Here is a 16,877-nt window from a genome sequence, read left to right on the forward strand (position 1 = left end):
TACAGACCAATATATCCCTCATTACTTTATGCTCCTGTGTATATCTTTAATTAGCATAAAGTGAAACTCCAAGTCAGCAGTTTTTTAGTATTGATGAAGGCATTATTGTCCTGTGAACTTTTTTAAAGATAAATTATACCATTTGTCATTCAGAGAGCCACAGAGCTCTGTTTGGCTGCAACCGCAAGTCACTGAATCAAGGGCCAGACCCTAGTGGGTCTTTGCAAATGCACCAAGTCAAGCAGCTGGCCGTTTACCACCCATTAATGAAAGGAAAATGGGGTGAGTCTAAGAGCCTGGTAACCCATTTACAAAGGACTTTAAAACACTTCTTATAATATATACTTAAATATGGATGTATCTGATATCTGGCAAATTCATTTCAAGCCAAATCACTCAAGAGCCAGAATAGGCCCAGCTGGGAGGCTGCCCCAGTTTCCTGAGTGTGACCTGAATGAATTCCCTGCCTCTCTTGGCAGAGCGGGCATTTCCCCTTGCCTCCCTTTCCCTGCCATCTGAGCTCAAGCTGAGTGCAGTGAGTATTTAGGTCTTACTGGGTCTCAAAGGGTTTCCTGATGAAATTCAAAAGTGAGAATAAAGTGAAGGGGAGAGCCATAGGGCACCCAGCTCTTTCTAATCCCTAGATCTCAAGGAGAGCAACCCTCTCATTTACTCCTGTTTTGTTGGTGTTTCTAGTGTAACAGTGTCACTTGCTCTAAACAAGAAACAGCTTCTCATAATGCCAGCCTTTCATTTGTCACGTTGGATCAACACTGGTGTGTGGAGTCCAGACAGACCTGGGCCCCATACCAGCTCTGCCACTTGCTGTGTAACGTGTCGCAGGTCATAGAACCTCTGTGACTGTCAGTTCCCTTTCCAGTAAAATGGGACTGTTCTAATCATTGCGATTAGGGCAGTACTCATAATAGACACTCAATAAAAGAGAACTGATATTTAGTATTAACTACTTGAATGACCTCGGACTAGTGCTTTTGCAGTCAGTGCTGTTTTCTTATCTGGAATATAAGACCCAAGTCTCTCAAGCCCATTTCAACACTGGCAGTTCTATGGATCCTCACTCCATGGCATTCTTGAATATTGGGAATCTAGCCTCTCCCACACACCCTCCCACTTCCACCGTTTTTAGTAGTTATCTAACACTACCATCACCACCTTACACCCCAAGACCTTCTAGCCCTCTAATTTCTTATGTCTCTGTGGAAGCTGCAGATTGCGATTTCCAAGGACTTAATCCGTGCCCATTGTCCTCAGTCCAGGTTTGGGGGCCGACTTGTCGCAGGAGAGGGGACCGCAAGATTGAATCCAATGTGGGGCGCCGGGGCGGTGGATCTCCCGTAAGAGCGGTGAAAACAGCGCAGACGTTCGCGCGCCACCAGTGGACCCGCCAGATTCGGCAAACTTCTTGCCCAGCCAGAGCGCCCTCTCCGCCCAGCGCTAGGAGACGGGCTGCGGCGTTGGTACTGGACAGGGGTGGCTGGGCTCGCCCGCCGGGGAAGGGCTAACTTTGCAGGCACAGCAACCAGGATGGAGCCCGAGGCCGGGGGTGAACTACCGAGAACCCGGCGCTTCCGATCCCGGACTCCTGGGCCCTGGACTCCGGCCCCTACACAGGACCGGCATCTGCAGTGCCACGCCTGTCGGCGCCACCCAGCAGGCCTGGGCGGGTCCCAGGCCGTCTCAAGCCGGGGAATGCTAGGTAATGAGATGCTAATGAGGCACAAATAAAGCCTCCTCCAGCCGCACGCCCCACGCGGAAGCCCACACCCTGCCGAACTCCGTGGCCGGGCGGACCCCGCGAACAGCCGGCAACCCGGCTTCCCCTCCGCTCCTCCACCACCTCCCCTTCCTCCGCCCCCGCCTGGCAGGAAGTGGCCCCTCGCCGCTCTAGAGACGCCGGGTAAGTTGCCAGCTATAAACCAGCTGTGCGCCCCCTGCCCCGCGGGGTACAGGGGTGTTGGGTGTGGGTGCACTTCTGGGGAAATGTCACCCCAGGCGCTCGGGAACCCCTCCTGACCCGTCTCCCCTCGCCCCCGCCCTGCTCAGCCCTCCTCCAGACTTTATGACCCAGAGTGTGAGGACCCCACACCCCCGCCGCCAGTGGTCCAGCTCCTCTCCATCCTTCCAGACCGCTCCAGCCCTTACACATCCTTTGTTCTGGTGTTTCCAGGCTGGGTCACCCCTCTCTCCCGGAGGTCTTCTTCCTTCCACTTCCCCACCCCCAAAAGACCTTTGCCCTTCCTGATGTTCTGGGCGCCCTGGTCCAGGTGACCTGCAGGAGACGACCTCGTCTCCCGCCTCGCCCTGGCCCGCTGAGCTCCGGCTGGGACTGGTGGGGCGGCCTTGGGGTGGGGAGTGTCGGTCCCACGGACGTGCACCCATCAATACCACGTACCTTCTCTAACTCCCCCAGCGGCAACCCCATCCAACGTACCCTCTGATGCCTCTCGATCCCAGCGTTAGAAAGCCCCCCTTTGACATCCCTCAATTTGCGTGGGGGCCCGAGCGAGGGAGAGGGGGACAAAGGAGGCCTTGTTTCGGGAAATTCCTGGGAGAGCGCGCCCGAGCCCACAGGGGATGGAGCGGGTCTTCAATGGGGGTGGGAGGAAGCTGGGAGGGACAAACGCGGCTGCTGTCGCCACCCCCCCCACCCTCTCCCCCCCCCCCCCCCGCCGCCCGCCGGGCCCACTAGAGAAGGCAAGTCACAGGGGAAGTGTTTTGACCACAGTGAGTCAGAAATAGACCCAGTGCTCCCTCACCCAATCAGTTGAAACATACAACATCCTCCTGCTGTTTGTTGAGGTAGTTTTGGTGGTGAAAAGTGGAACCTTCACAGGGAGACCATCTCCCCACTCTGTCAGGAGGAAATCATGAGTGCTAAGGAGGAAAACTTTGCCGCTGACATAAGACACACCCCACACCCGCGTGGCACTGAGCTCATGACGGGACACCAGGAGCAGGGAGGTGTGGGGTGAGATGGGATAGTATGTGTACCCAGCAGCTGGGCTTGCAGGTATTTTGGCCTGTCCCTATCTGCACCACAAGGAAAGCGCTCCATTTGGCCAACCTGCCCTCTCCATGTCTGAGAAATTGCCCCACGCCCTGCTTTCTGCCCTCCGGGCCCCAGATATGGAGCAGAACTTGGAGATCCCTGAACAGGAAGACAGCTGGAGGTTCCCTGGCTTCTCGGGAACCCTCTGTGCCCAGGACTTATGATTTTTCATTTCCAAATTTGGCAGATTTCACTTGGAGTGGAAGGGGAGAGCAGCTGTCTCTGGAGCAGATCAGGACTGGGCTGGGAGAGAGGAGCAGAGCCAATCAGGGGTGGGCCCCAGCTCCCTGGAGACACCAGCCTGCTTTCCTCTCCTCCCCTTCTCTTCCCTCCTTCTCTCCAGCAGTGACGTGCCTCTGCTCAGCTGCTTCCTTCCCCAGAAACCCCAGGGGCCTCCATGGCCTCACCCACCTCCACCAACCCAGCTCACGCCCACTTTGAGAGCTTCCTGCAGGCTCAGCTGTGTCCGAATGTGCTGAGCAGCTTCCAGGGGCTATGCCAGGCCCTGGGGCTGGAGCCTGGTGGGGGGCTGCCCCAGTACCACAAGATCAAGGCCCAGCTCAACTCCTGGAGCGCCAAGTCGCTGTGGGCCAAGCTGGACAAGCGAGCAGGCCAGCCTGTCTACCAGCAGGGCCAAGCCTGCACCAACAACCAGGTGAATACATGGTGCCTGGGATGGGGATGGAGAGTGGTGGGGAGGGTGAGAGGAGGGAGATGGGGTTCCATGCCCACACTGCCTTGTGTGTTCACAGTGCCTGGTGGTGGGCGCTGGACCTTGTGGTCTGCGGGCTGCTGTGGAGCTGGCACTGCTGGGGGCCCGTGTGGTGCTGGTGGAAAAGCGCACCAAGTTCTCTCGCCACAATGTGCTCCACCTGTGGCCCTTCACCATCCATGACCTTCGGGGACTTGGCGCCAAGAAGTTCTACGGGCGCTTTTGCACAGGCACCCTGGACCACATCAGTGAGTACCACGTGGTGGCCTAGAGGGGCCGAGAGCCGGGGACTAGTGACAGGCCAGGTGGGGAGCCGCTGGGCCAGCCAAGAGGCAGGGTGGATAAGATTCACTTCAGCCAGGTGAACTTTAGGACTCAGGGCTCTTATCTGTAAAATGGGTCGTTGGATGTGTGAGGCTTTCTCCAGCTCTGACCAGGCCCACACTGGTGCTCGAGGAGGCTCTGTGGTCCTGGGGGCCCTGTACCTACTATCCTCTCCCTTCCAGGCATCCGGCAGCTTCAGCTGCTTTTATTGAAAGTGGCATTGCTGCTGGGGGTGGAAATTCACTGGGGTGTCACTTTCACTGGCCTCCAGCCCCCTACCAAAAAGGGTAAGTACTTCTCTGCTCCTGAGAACCCCCGTTTGCCAAGGACACCGTGGCCTGTGGAAGAAAAAGGGTGGGTTTGGGAGTCATCTGAGTCTCCCTTTTTATAGTGTGGGCTTGTGCAAACCGCTCTGAACGTCACATTGAGCATCTATAAAATGGGGAGCATTCCCCTCCCTACTTTCCATGGCTGTTGTGAAGGTTTAATTTATAGACAATGTGTCAGGGCTTTCTAAACCCTAAAGCCCCGTAATACATTTACTTCCTGGTAGTACATTTATGTCCTGGGAATATAGGACTCCTTCAGACTTCCACACCTTGTGCCTCTTACACCCTCTGCCCCAGGGAGTGGCTGGCGTGCCCAGCTCCAGCCCAAACCCCCCGCTCAGCTGGCCAACTATGAATTTGATGTCCTCATCTCGGCTGCTGGAGGAAAATTTGTCCCTGAAGGTGAGTGATCCCTTCCCTAAAAGAAGTCAGCCTCTCAAGCTCCTCCTGGGCCTTTCAAAGCTATTATACTCCTCATCCTCCTGCCACTTCCCACCTGCCCCCGCCTCTAGGCTTCACAGTGAGAGAAATGCGTGGCAAACTGGCCATTGGCATCACGGCCAACTTTGTGAATCGGCGCACAGTGGAAGAAGCACAGGTGCCAGAGATCAGCGGTGTGGCCCGGATCTACAACCAGAGCTTCTTCCAGAGCCTGCTCAAAGCCACAGGTCAGGCCCCTCTCCCAGGGACTCCCCTCCCCCTGCCTGACTTGGGTCTGGGTCCTGCCTCTCCAGCTGGCTCAGACCTGTCCTCAGTCCAAGGAATCTTGACCGCAAAGAACTTGTGCCCCCAGGGATTCAGCAGGCACAGCCCACTTTGCTACCCAGCGTGACAGGTCTTGGAAATCTCTCACAGAAGGCATGGCATTTTGCTTTGTGCTTCGTTATATATGCTTTAATATATAAACGAGATAAGTTCAAAATGAAAGCCGTATTTTAAGAAGCCCTGTTTACTTTGGCTTTGAAATGTCACGCCCCCTGGAGTTTGCACACCTTAGTTTGAGAAGCCAAGCTGTCATCTATAAGCATGTGACCATGTGGTTGGTACACGTCTTCCAGCTGGCACCCCACCCAAGTTTCTCTCTTTGCTCCACATCCTCAGGCCTCCTGGGCCTGGGACAGACGGTTCATTGTGCCATCAGAACTCATGGGCCCCTGTGTGTGCGGCAACCCCTGTAGTCTAAGCTGTGATCCCAGCTATCAGAGGTCAGGCATGGCTGGGTGTTTGGAGAGGTGACACATAATGAGGAGACACATCTCCTGCCCACTCTGCCCTGTCCCCCGCCAGGCATTGATCTGGAAAACATTGTGTACTACAAGGACGACACCCACTACTTTGTGATGACAGCCAAGAAGCAGTGCCTGCTGCGGCTAGGAGTGCTGCGTCAGGTGGGGCCTGGGCCGGGGAGGGAGGGGCTGGCCGGTGGGCCCTGGGCGGTGGGAGCCAGGCCTGGACAGTCTGCCCCCCAACCCCCACCAGGTGTGGACAGAGCCTGTCCTCTCCTGCCTTTGCCCTGACTTTTCCTCCACTTCAACAAGCTCCTCTGCCCTGGGATTTCCATGGCAACCTGAATCATATTCTGGGCTAAATGCCTTATACCAGCCACAGGACTACAAACGTAAGCCCCACGAGGGCAGGAGTTCTGTTTCTGTCTCTTGCTTGCTAATTATTCTGTGCTTAGAATGGTGTCTGGCATATGGTAAGCACCCAATAACTATTTGCTGAATGAACTGTTTGAACACCTACTACGTGCTAGATACTATGTTAAGAGCTTTATATGCATTTTCTCACCTAATTCTCATGAGTACCTTGAGAAGTTAGATGTGTTATCTCTAAATGATGGGGAAACTTAAGTTCTGAGAAGTTCAGTGACTTGTCCAAAGCAAGTGTATGATAATAGTAATGGTTCTGGGCCTCGGGAGCAGGGTGGAGCCTGGGATCCCCAGCAGCTAGGTGAGTTCCAAGGAAACGGCTTGAGCTTGGGAGGAAGACATTCAAATTCTAGGACCAGCTGAGCTTTCAATTGCTGTGTAGTCTGGGGAAGCTCCTTCTCGGGGCCTTAGTGTGTGTACCTTATGTACCCGAGGGGACGGGACTGCCCAATTGATGCCGCTGGTTCTGATCTGTTGGCCATGTAGGACTGGCCAGAGACCGACCGGCTGCTGGGCAGTGCCAATGTGGTGCCCGAGGCTCTGCAGCGCTTTGCCCGGGCAGCTGCTGACTTTGCCACCCATGGCAAGCTCGGGAAGCTGGAATTTGCCCAGGATGCCCATGGGCGACCCGACGTCTCTGCTTTTGACTTCACAAGCATGATGCGGGCCGAGAGCGCTGCTCGTGTGCAGGAGAAGCATGGTGCCTGCCTGCTGCTAGAGCTGGTGGGGGACTGCCTGGTGGAGGTGAGGAGGCCAGGGTTCCCTGACTGGGGGGAGCAGGAGGGGGAGGAGCTTACTAGTGCTGCAAGAAACAGGGACTCCTTATAAGGAGGCACAGGGGTTCCATAGTTGGGAAGGTGGGGAGAAAAGCGTTTGCTTGTTGTGGGGAGGAGCTGAGGGTTGCTTGGTATGGTGCGAGGCCCCCTATGCTATGACCTTGGGGGCATCTGGGCTTGGACACTTCTGGTGGACTCTCACTGACCTACTTCCTACCCTTCTGATCCTGTAGCCCTTCTGGCCCCTGGGCACTGGAGTGGCCCGGGGCTTCTTGGCAGCCTTTGATGCCGCCTGGATGGTGAAGCGGTGGGCAGAGGGCGCTGGGCCCCTAGAAGTGTTGGCAGAGCGGTGAGGCCTGAGTTGGGTGGGGCGGTGCAGGGCTGAATATATGACAAGGGGCAGGTAGAGGGTGGGGGAGTGCTGGGTAAATAGACGGGGACATGGACAAAAGAGAACAAAAGGAAGGCCTGGCAGTTGTGAGGTGGGTGCTGCTGGATGCACTCTGATTTGTGTCCCTGCCCTCCACCTTTATACCCCCCGCCCCTGCAGTGAGAGCCTATACCAGCTCCTGTCACAGACTACCCCGGAAAACATGCACCGCAACGTGTCCCAGTATGGGCTGGACCCCGCCACCCGCTACCCCAACCTAAACCTTCGGAGTGTGTCCCCCAATCAGGTCAGGCCCTCCCTGGACCCCGCAGCAGACTTCCCAGGTCAGACCCCATCCCAGGTCAGGCCTGCCCCGCTGAGTGAGCCCTCCCCAGGCTGGCCCCTCCCCAAGGGCTGTGGGCTTTGTGGGCAGCCTGTCTCTAGACCTGAAAGGGGCTGCCTTAGGTGCGAGAGCTGTATGACGTGGTGGCCAAGGAGCCCGTGCGGAGGAATGACAAGACAGACTCAGGAAAGCTGGCTGCAGGTGAGCAGGCCTTCCTCCAGGGCCGCGTCCAAAACACGTACCAACTAACACAAGAGCTGCAGCCTCAGGCCGGAAGGAGGGTGCTGGAGCGCTCCTGGATGGTGGGGACGTTTGGGGTGTCCTGGACAGTGGAGGGGCAGCGGAGCACTCAGCAGCAGTTGGTTGCCAATCTTTGTGGAAGTTATTTCAGTATTTCAACAGCAGCCACATCCGTAGCAGTTGAATAGCAGCAGTGCTGCCCTGTTCTTAGCTCTTCTGCCTGACCCCTTCCACACGTGTAGACTCCAAACCTGCCTTTTCTTTGAGCCTCTGGGCCTCTCTGGCCCCTCAGTCCATAGCCCTCTATGTAGCTAGTGGTGATTTCACTTCATTTTCTCCCCCACCTATTCTAAAACGAGATTTTTTTTCAAAGGAAAAAATAGGGCTGAGAGGTACTGCCGACAGTGTTAGTTCAGTGCCCCACCTCCCCTACAGACGCCACACCCAGCAGCTGGGCTGAGCCATGGGGCCTTGGCACAGCACAACCTCTTCTCCCAGGGTCGGTGGGCGCCCAGGAGGACCTGCTACACTGGTGCCAGGAGCAGACTGCTGGGTATCCTGGTGTCCATGTCACCAACCTTTCGTCTTCCTGGGCCGATGGGCTGGCTCTGTGTGCACTGGTGAACCGGCTGCGGCCTGGCCTACTGTGAGTTGCTAATTAGGCCCAGGGGTCCCTGGCAGACCATACCTTTCATGCCTCTGCCCCTCCCTCTACATCTCGTGGTGTGCAATGGTGGGGAGACATCTGTGTAGGAGTTAGCTCACCCAACAGTCCCAGCGCCGCCACTTGCCCAAGGCACGTCTCCTCCCTGGTGATAGTATTTCTGTCTGACGCTGCCTGCAGATCTTGTAAGAATCGAATGCATTCAATAGGGCAGCTTTGTGAGTGGTAGAGCCCCCCAAGACCAGAAGGTTGTCATTGGGTGGTGGTGGTGTGGGTGTAGCACAGGAAATAAAAACCCTCATGCCCTCTCCTCCCTTTGCACGCCCCTATCCCCTCTTGCTGTCCCTCCCCTACTGCTCTCTACCCACCGTCTCCCCCTTTGATCGGGTTGGTTTCTAGTCTTCCATTGGCTTCTCTTCCTGATACCGTACAGGGAACCCGCAGAGCTGCAGGGGCTGGGGGCTCTGGAAGCGACTGCTTGGGCACTGAAGATGGCAGAGCATGAGCTGGGCATCACACCTGTGTTGTCTGCACAGGCAGTGGTGGCAGGAAGTGACCCACTGGGCCTCATTGCCTACCTCAGCCACTTTCACAGTGCCTTCAAGAGCACACCCCAAAATCCAGGTGACCTGAAAGGTAGGCGGGTAGGACAGGTGGAGTGAGGAGGTTGTGTGTATGCATGTGAGAAAGAGACAGTGTCCCGTCTGAGGGACAGCCTGAGAGGTATCCTTTCGGGCCAGAGTAGCGGTCTATTCCAAGGGTACAGTATTGGCTTCCCATCTGCCCTAACACCCCAGTTCTCCCTGCAGGCCCTGTCAGCCAAGGCTTGCCGGGGACCTCCAGTGCTGTACTATTCCTTGGCAAACTGCAGAGGACCCTGCAACGGACCCGAGCTAAGGTGGAGCCTGGGCAGGGTTGGGCAGGGCAGTGGGCTCCTAGTGTGGGTTCCTGGGGTGATGGGGAGGATGACATTCAGAATGGAGGAAGGGGAGGATTGGGGGCTCAGAACCCCATATTGAGTATATGACTTGTTACAGGAAAATGGGGAGGATGCAGGTGGCAAGAAGCCACGCCTGGAGGTAAATGCATGGAAGGGTTGGACAGTCCCCTGCTGTCCAGCCCTTGTTTTCTGTCCCCTTCCCCTGGGCAGTTTATGTCCTATCTCCCCATGTCTTATTCCCCACCCCAAGTAGTTCTGTAACCCCCTATCCAGTCTTTCTTCCTATTTTCCCTCCCCTTTCCTTCCAGCCCTTTCTATTCATCTGCACACATCCACTCCCCAGCTGGTCCTGCCTCTCTACCTCTTGGCCTGAGCACTTCCCTCCTTAGGTAGAGGCTGAGACCCCAAGTACTGAGGAGCCACCTGTCCCAGAGCCTGGTGCACCCCTGACACCCCCATCACACCACCAGGAGGTGAACGTGGGGGGCCCTGTCAGCAGGCTTGGGGAGGGCAAGGAGGGGAGTTTCGGGGATAGGGAAGAACTTTGCTGCTGGCCTTGCCTCCACCTGACTGGCCTGGGGATTGGTGCAGGCCCGTGCCCAGGACCTGTGTGCACTCTGTGGGGAACACCTCTATATCCTGGAACGGTTCTTTGCCGACGGCCATTTCTACCACCGGAGCTGCTTCTGCTGCCATGTCTGTGAGGCCACCCTGTGGCCAGGTAGCTATGGGCAGCACCCAGGAGATGGTAAGTGGGCCCAGGAAGCCTCTAGAGGGACTTTGGACCTGGCCTTACCTGGAGGAAAGTTTGAAGGTGGAAGGGAACTGGGGTGCTGGGCATGAGGAGGAAGCAGGCTCAGGATGGCACTGTCATCCCGAGCTCAGATCTTCTGTCTCCTCCAAAGTGCCAAATGTGGGGTTCTGAAGCTAGTAGAAATACACCTGCAAATCCAGTCCTGTCACCCCCATCTTCCCTGATAAAAGGAGTCTCTGGGTACTGGCTGCCCACGTCTGATGTCTCTTTCCCCTCTCCACCCTTCCCAGGACATTTCTACTGCCTCCAGCACCTGCCCCAGCCAGGCCACAAAGAGGATGCTGGCAGCAACAGAGGCCCTGAGAGTCAGGTAAAAGCTGTGAAAGTGTGTGTGGGGTGGGAATGAGTAAAGGGGTCTCTCCAAACCCCGCAGATTTTGCCGGGGTAACTGAATCTCTTACACTAGAATGTAAACTCCATGAAGGCAGGGATTTCTGTCTTGTTTCCCTATGGCTGTAGCCCATATCTAGAACGCTACCTGACACTGTCCAATAAGTGGCCGAAGTGAATGAATTCCAGGGCCCACATTGGTCTAAAGGGGAAGCCTCAACCCCACAACCCCATACTGGGCAGGTCACTGACCAGACCACATGGGGCTTTTCCAGGACCTCCCCACACCAGGTGAGGATAACATGCCATCCAGCCCCCCGACTCCCATGTTCCCCCAGGAGGGGGCCAGTCCTGTTCCAAGCCCCGGCCAGCCCGCCCGTCGGCTGATCCGCCTCTCCAGCCCAGAACGCCAGCGGTTGTCCTCTCTTAACCTGAGTCCTGACCCCGAAATGGAGCCTCCACCCAAGCCCCCCCGCAGCTGCTCTGCCTTGGCGCGCCAGGCCCTGGAGGGCAGCTTTGTGGGATGGGGAGTGCAAATCCATAACCCTCACGGTAACTGCCCAGATGTGCTGACCCAGCGTGGGGATGGGGCCAGTGGTACTGGGATTCCTGACGGGGAATGCTGGGGAAGGGAAGGCGGTTGTGGGGATTTCAAGCCCTGTCTACTTCTCTGCTCAGTGCTTATGGCCATGGAGAAAGAGGAAGAAGGGAGGCCCTCCTCCAGTGACGAGGAAGAGGAGGAAGAGGAAGATGTGGCTTTGGATTTAGACATGGAACAGGTGAGTGGAAGGTCACTATTCTGACCAAGCCAGCATGCATCCACTAAACCCACGCACCCCGGCCCCAGGAGGAACCTGCAGCTTGCTCCCTCTTGAGCCCCGTTCTTCTCAGTCCCTGATCTTTCATGTCTCTAAGCCTCCATTTATTCCACCAGAACTTACCCCACTTCCAGCCCAGGTTCTTTCTCGTCCCTTCCAAATGAAGCTTCCCCAACCCTTACGCACCAGGCCAAGCCCTACCCGACTGCTCTGACCCTGCCATAGACTCTGCTGACCTTTGCCAAGAACTCAGGCACCATGGACAAGTACCCAACATGGAAGCGGACCCTGCTGCGCCGGGCGAAGGAGCAGGAAATGAAGAGGTTCTGCAAGGCACAGGTGAGGCCTAGGGGTCCCCGGAGGTCCTCATGGGGTCGGGGTGGTGAAACTGGGGATCAGATTGCCTGTTCTGGGGCAATCCAAAGACTCCTGGGCCTCTGGTCTTGTACCCTCAGGCCATCCAGCGGCGACTCAATGAGATCGAGGCTACTCTGAGGGAGCTGGAGGCCGAGGGCATGAAGGTGGAGCTGGCCCTAAGGAACCAGAGCAGTGAGTGGCGGGGCAGGGACACGCTGGGATACCCCTCTGCCTCAGCACTGTGCTCAGCCCCCAGCCATCCCTGAGGTCACCAGGCTGTGGCCCACAATGGGTTCCACTCTGCATGCTCAGGACTCCTATGACCCTGGTTGGAGGCCTCCTGACCACACCCCTTCTTCTTCCTTCTTCAGGTTCCCCAGAACAGCAAAAGGCACTATGGCTAGAACAGTTGCTACAGCTCGTTCAGAAGAAGAACAGCCTAGTGTCTGAGGAGGCTGAGCTCATGATCACGTAAGGGGGGTGGGGAAGTGATGCCAGCTTGTGAGCCAGGCCCTTACCGGGTTCCTGAATACCCTGAACAGTTGTTTCTTCTATCCCTGCCTGCCACAGGGCACAGGAGCTGGACTTGGAGGACAAACAGTTGCAGCTAGACCAGGAACTACGAAGCTACTTAAACCGGGAAGGTAAGCAGGATGTGGGAAGAGGCAGATATCACGGGGCCGGGGTTTGCATGAGCCTCGTGAGAGCAGAGTGACAAAGCAACATGGTCTTCTGCTTAGAGAACCTCTGAGGCATTTCAGGAGGAAGTCAGCGGATTGGGCTCCAAGTCTCTACTCTGCCTTCAGTTCAGAGATGCACGTTTGGGCTTTCATGCAGGATGTGCTTTTAGAACAGTGCTAGAAAACTACTCATGTTGACAGACCTGATTTTACAGATGAGAAAACAAAGGCTGGGTAGTAGAAGTCACATAGGCCAGGGTTAGCTTGTGCTGCTCCTGCCTCCCTGCCCAGTTCTCTGTTCTGTAAGCTTCGTCTCCTGCCTTCAGAAACCCTAAAGACGGCAGCTGATCGGCAGACAGAGGAACAGATCCTGAAGAAGCTGGTGGATGTGGTGAACCAGCGAGATGCCCTCATTCGCTTCCAGGAGGCGCGAAGGCTCAGTGAGCTGGCCTCAGGGCCAGGGGCCCAGGGCTAGAAGAGGGTGGGCTGCCTGCCTTTTTCCTACATGGCCACCTCACTCCAGGGCAGTGCCACCCTGCTCATGTGGACTGCCTGGGAGAGGGCATGACTGTTTACAATAAAATGTTTCTGCCACAAACGGCTTAGACTGCCTGCAGCTGGGAGGTAGAGAGTGTGCAGGGAGAAGAGAAGATGTGCAGGGGCCTGAAGGGCTACACGGTGATCATCACACTGATCCTTAGCCCCAGTCACACTTTGTCTACAGGGAAAAAGGCAGAGCCACAAGTGTTAAGCTTTATTGGTCCTCACCCCTGTTCCCCTCCTGCTGCTCCAGGAGCAGGGCTGGCTGAGACTCTGGCCCCATGTTCTGGGCCTCCCTTACCCTTCCCAGCACATGCTGGAGCTCAGCCCGGGCCCTACACAAGCCCTTGGCCTCCTGCATGTGGAACAGGTAGCCTGCACCCGCCCCCAGCACCAGTCCTACACTGGGGGTCCCGAGCAGTATGGCAACTTCCCTGACCCCTCCTCCAGCTGTCAGAGCACACAGCACCGCCAGGAGAAATAGCCCCAGGCCAATCATGTAGCCAGCGAAGCTGGTCCACCAACGAGCTTGAGCCACGCCCAGGTCCAGCTCTGCCCAGGCCTCCTTTAGCACGCTGACCAATGGTGACCTCTCTGCTGGTCCTAGAACAAGGCAGAGCAGCGGGGCAGGAAGGGGAGAGTGGAAGGGCTGTTCTGCGGTGGTGAAGGACCAGGGGAAAAGGTGGTGGTGACTTACCATGGCTAGAGGTGGGGTTGTGCTGGGGTGGGCTGTGTCTCACACACAGAGTAGCCATCAGGGCCTCATGATCAGAGAGGGGGGCGCCACTGTGAGGGTCATGGCCTGTAGTGGTTTTGAGAGTCTTACAGGAGATGTAGAACCCAGAAACTGCCTAGGAAAAGGACCAGAGAGAAACTTATGCTGGAGGCCTCTTCCCAGAGAATCAGCTCCTGACTATCTCATCTCCAATTATCAGTGATCTAAGTCTAATCTAGCTGGACAAAGGCTCAGCACAGGCTGGCGAGAGATGAAGAGACACAGATGGTAAAGGCATGTTGGGGGAGGGACCTGACCTTAAAAAGCACGTAGTCAATACGGATGCCACAGGGAAAGGGCTCCAGCTCCTGCTGGTTGACGTAGCAGTTCCCGGGTACCATTGTACAGCCTTCTTCAGAGCCCTAGGTGAATAGTTTGCTTGTGCTAGGATGTGGAGGGAGAGGAACTGGGGGTGCAAAGATGAGGACATAAGCAGGTCCTCACCTTAAAGTCCCGGGTCTCGAGGTAGGCATCACGCAGCCCTGTCCACTCCTTCAGCAGGCGGCAGCCCAGGTCCTTTGGGTGCAAGTTGAGGTCCCCACACAATAGAACCACATCGGCCTTCTTGGATGTATGTCTGGGGGAACCAGGTTAGTGAGGCAAGAATTCTTCCCTCGCCAACTCTGCCCTACAAGTGGGGACCTTGGCCACTCCTCAGCCCCTGGACCCCATCCCACTTCCCTGGTCAAGCCCAGGCTCACACACTGGATGAAATGGGCCAGTTCCCAGGCTTGGGCCACGCGATGTGCTAGGTAGATGTCCTTCTGTCGATTGTACTCGGCATGGAGCTAAGTAAGACAGATGAGATTACAGCACATGAGACAGGGTCCCAAGAGTAGCTCAAAATCAAGCTTGTGTCTGTAACTTGGCACGGTACTTGATAAAAAAACGGGTGAACCTTGACTACTGACCTTAGGAAATTCTGCCCCCACACCTCTCCCCCATGCAGCCCATCTCTCCCTCCCAGGACCAGGCTGCCTGTGCCTCAGCACTGCCAGCTTCACTCACATGAGTCACGTAGGCATTGAGCACCAGTCCACTTAGATGGAGTACCAGCAGCCCTACAGCCTTCCCACAGAACCAGTCACCATGCTGGAGCTGCAGGTAGGAGGGGGCAGGAATCAGGGCACTGCTCCCCTCTTTCTGCCCATCCCCTGCAGCCCTAGGAAGGCAGCCTCCTTCAGTGTGAGTGGGGGTGGGGGTGGGGAAGGGAGGTGGAAGAGGTCCCGCTTACCATGTAGGGGTAGCCATTGAGGGTGTAGACATGCTGGGTGAGTTCCTGAATTGGGTGTTTGGAGAAGACACAGAGGCCACTGCCAATGATGCCACTGAAAGACAAATCCTGATTAATAGTCAGAAGCAGGGAGAGAAAGACCCAGTCCTCTTCCTTCCCTTCTCGTTTCCCTGCATTTGTAAGCTACTTTTTTCTCTGCTGCTGGGACCAGCCCCAGAGTACAGGTCAAAGTAATGCCTTTGTGGGATGATAGGGTGACAAGGCTGAGACAAGCTGAAGAGTAGGTAGCATCTTCCTGGTTCCACCCTCTCCTGCTCCCACACCCAGGGCAAGGGTGGATGATGCAGACAAGATAGGGAAGGGCTGTCAGTACCATGAACCTCCAGGTCTGAGAACAGGCTTCCAGGCCAGTCCTTCTCACCTCCGGAAGTAGTGTGCTGCTGGGTAGGTGGGCAACAGCTTCTGTCTCAGGTACTGGAAGTCCTGCTCGCTCCACACCTGGGGGAAAGGGGAGGATGCCTGTGTAGCCCTTCCCCCAGAGGGAAGGTCTCCTGCACCCCGATCCCCAGCAGCCCCTCCTCCCAGCCAGGCTTCCACAGCAGTTCCTTCCATGCAGCCCACCTCCTCCAGTAGAGCAAGGTCGAAACTCTCCACGTTCAGAAAGTCTCCCAGGCGCTTCATGCGGTCGGCCAGGTGCTTGCTCAGGTAGGGAATGCCCCTGTAGACAGAAGGGCCGGGGGAGGTGACTGCTGGGGATGCTCAGCCTTCCAGACCCCGCTGGGGCTGGGACCAGGTGTGGGCCTTTGAAGTGCGGGTTCACCCCGCCCCCTGCGATTGTAGGACAGGGGACGGCCATGGCCCGGATGTGAGGAAACGAATGGCTGTGTGGGTGCGAATGGCCAAGCCCCCACTTCGCGGGCGTACTCACCAGCAGTTGAGGTTAAATACCCTTAGTCGCAGGGAGAAGTTGGGCTTCATGACGGAGACTCTTCGGGGGGCGCGGGACTACTCCGCTTCTCCAGCGACGACAGTGACCCGGACGAGTGTGGGCAGGCGGTGCCCCTCCCAGGGCGGAGCGCACAGGTGGTCGGGCCCGCCCCTGCGCTCCCCGGAGGGCCGTGGCCTCCAGCCGGCGCCGCTCAGGCCCAGGGCCGACTCCCGCGTTACCTGGGTAACCGGCCCGCTGGCCCCAAACTGGCTGCCCACCAAGCCGGAAAGGCGATCTGCAGCGAAATCTGGGAGCTGACGGGAGGCGAGGGCCGCTCGCGAGGGCGCCCGGACGGGCGGCGAGCCGGGTTGAGGAACGCGGGGCGCGATGTTCCCGGTTCCTCCGTCCGGAAGCTCGTCCCTGACCGCGGCCGCCCGCGCGCCCTCGCTGGGCTCACCATCAACAGGCGAAAGGGTCCGGCCACTGCCGGCCGCCGCAACCCGCCCCGCCCCTGGCTCCGCCCCCTCCTGAAAGCGACGGGGGCGGGGCCGCGCGGTTGCCCTGGCGACACGCAGTGTTTGTGCTCCGAGTAGTTCCCGAGTGCCGCCATGGCGAGCCCGCAGCGGAGCAGGCTGAAGTCGGTCCCGTGCGGCTCGCAGTCGCCTCCCGAGCAGCCGCTGCAGGTCAAGGTGGTGGGGCTCTTCAAAAGCTCCACTTTTCAGATTGCGAAGAGCACAGCTGAGGTAACTGCCAAGAAACCACAAATGCCGGCAGCCCTTCCTGCTTCTCGCCTGGTGGTGTCAGGGTTCGATGTTCGGGGAAGGGATGTGCTGGCTGGGCTGGGCCAGGCCAGTCTGGTTGGAACCCAGAGGGTAGGGGAAGAGTGCGGGTCCGCGGCGGGCATTCCACTTCAAGAAGGGTACCTTTAAAGGGGGACACGAGCGAAAGAAGCGTTCAGAACCTTGCTGTGAATAAAGGTAA

At 57.2% G+C, this 16,877-nt stretch overlaps 3 protein-coding genes across 15 annotated transcripts in view; 2 read left to right on the top strand and 1 right to left on the bottom strand.

The window, feature by feature from the left end:
• The first annotated feature begins 1,255 nt into the window (after positions 1–1,255).
• On the top strand, positions 1,256–13,017 carry MICAL1 (microtubule associated monooxygenase, calponin and LIM domain containing 1). Of its 7 annotated transcripts, none has more exons than XM_074333395.2 (25): positions 1,266–1,918; positions 3,258–3,725; positions 3,823–4,030; positions 4,289–4,393; positions 4,733–4,837; positions 4,948–5,103; positions 5,723–5,823; positions 6,574–6,831; positions 7,097–7,212; positions 7,414–7,540; positions 7,699–7,777; positions 8,315–8,462; positions 8,914–9,116; positions 9,290–9,378; positions 9,518–9,559; positions 9,810–9,893; positions 10,012–10,168; positions 10,465–10,544; positions 10,903–11,116; positions 11,243–11,343; positions 11,608–11,721; positions 11,838–11,931; positions 12,111–12,210; positions 12,310–12,383; positions 12,746–13,017. In XM_074333395.2, the coding sequence occupies exons 2-25, from the start codon at positions 3,468–3,470 to the stop codon at positions 12,892–12,894; spliced, it is 3,162 nt and encodes a 1,053-aa protein (XP_074189496.2). In that variant the 5' UTR covers positions 1,266–1,918; positions 3,258–3,467; the 3' UTR covers positions 12,895–13,017. The 7 variants fall into 7 exon arrangements, with proteins under 7 accessions (XP_074189497.2, XP_074189498.2, XP_074189496.2 ...); XM_074333394.2 differs by having other exon boundaries at positions 8,914–9,104; positions 10,840–11,116; XM_074333391.2 differs by having other exon boundaries at positions 1,269–1,918; positions 10,840–11,116.
• Positions 13,018–13,158: 141 nt separating this feature from the next.
• SMPD2 (sphingomyelin phosphodiesterase 2) lies at positions 13,159–16,392 on the bottom strand. The gene is made up of 10 exons (XM_019734957.3): positions 15,897–16,392; positions 15,590–15,686; positions 15,390–15,466; positions 14,969–15,062; positions 14,743–14,832; positions 14,440–14,522; positions 14,179–14,311; positions 13,992–14,096; positions 13,657–13,810; positions 13,159–13,562 (listed from the first exon to the last, which is right to left on the bottom strand). Exons 1-10 carry the CDS (start codon positions 15,944–15,946, stop codon positions 13,174–13,176), a joined length of 1,272 nt encoding a protein of 423 aa, XP_019590516.1. The 5' UTR covers positions 15,947–16,392; the 3' UTR covers positions 13,159–13,173.
• A 17-nt stretch (positions 16,393–16,409) lies between these two features.
• Positions 16,410–16,877, top strand: part of PPIL6 (peptidylprolyl isomerase like 6) — a 33,202-nt gene continuing 32,734 nt past the window's right edge. For 5 of the 7 annotated variants that reach the window (XM_019734963.3, XM_019734959.3, XM_074333400.2 and 2 more), the window contains exon 1: positions 16,410–16,639. In XM_019734963.3, the coding sequence (XP_019590522.2) occupies positions 16,505–16,639 (135 nt within the window). In that variant the 5' untranslated portion in view covers positions 16,410–16,504. The other 2 variants (XM_074333402.2, XM_074333403.2) reach the window with 2 other exon arrangements.

The sequence above is a fragment of the Rhinolophus sinicus genome, chromosome 2, assembly GCF_057876585.1.
Source record: "Rhinolophus sinicus isolate RSI-liver-muscle chromosome 2, RSI-T2T, whole genome shotgun sequence".
Taxonomy (NCBI): Eukaryota; Metazoa; Chordata; class Mammalia; order Chiroptera; family Rhinolophidae; genus Rhinolophus; species Rhinolophus sinicus.

Excerpts from the sequence above, each read along its gene's own strand:
- MICAL1 (XM_074333391.2), top strand. The coding sequence starts at position 3,468 with ATGGCCTCACCCACCTCCACCAACCCAGCTCACGCCCACTTTGAGAGC. Across the intron at positions 11,722-11,837 it reads AGAGGTTCTGCAAGGCACAG|GCCATCCAGCGGCGACTCAA; the intron begins GTGAGGCCTAGG and ends TTGTACCCTCAG. Across the intron at positions 11,932-12,110 it reads GGCCCTAAGGAACCAGAGCA|GTTCCCCAGAACAGCAAAAG; the intron begins GTGAGTGGCGGG and ends TTCCTTCTTCAG.
- SMPD2 (XM_019734957.3), bottom strand. The coding sequence starts at position 15,946 with ATGAAGCCCAACTTCTCCCTGCGACTAAGGGTATTTAACCTCAACTGC. Across the intron at positions 14,833-14,968 it reads TCAATGGCTACCCCTACATG|CTCCAGCATGGTGACTGGTT; the intron begins GTAAGCGGGACC and ends TCCTACCTGCAG. Across the intron at positions 14,523-14,742 it reads TCAATGCCTACGTGACTCAT|CTCCATGCCGAGTACAATCG; the intron begins GTGAGTGAAGCT and ends TGTCTTACTTAG.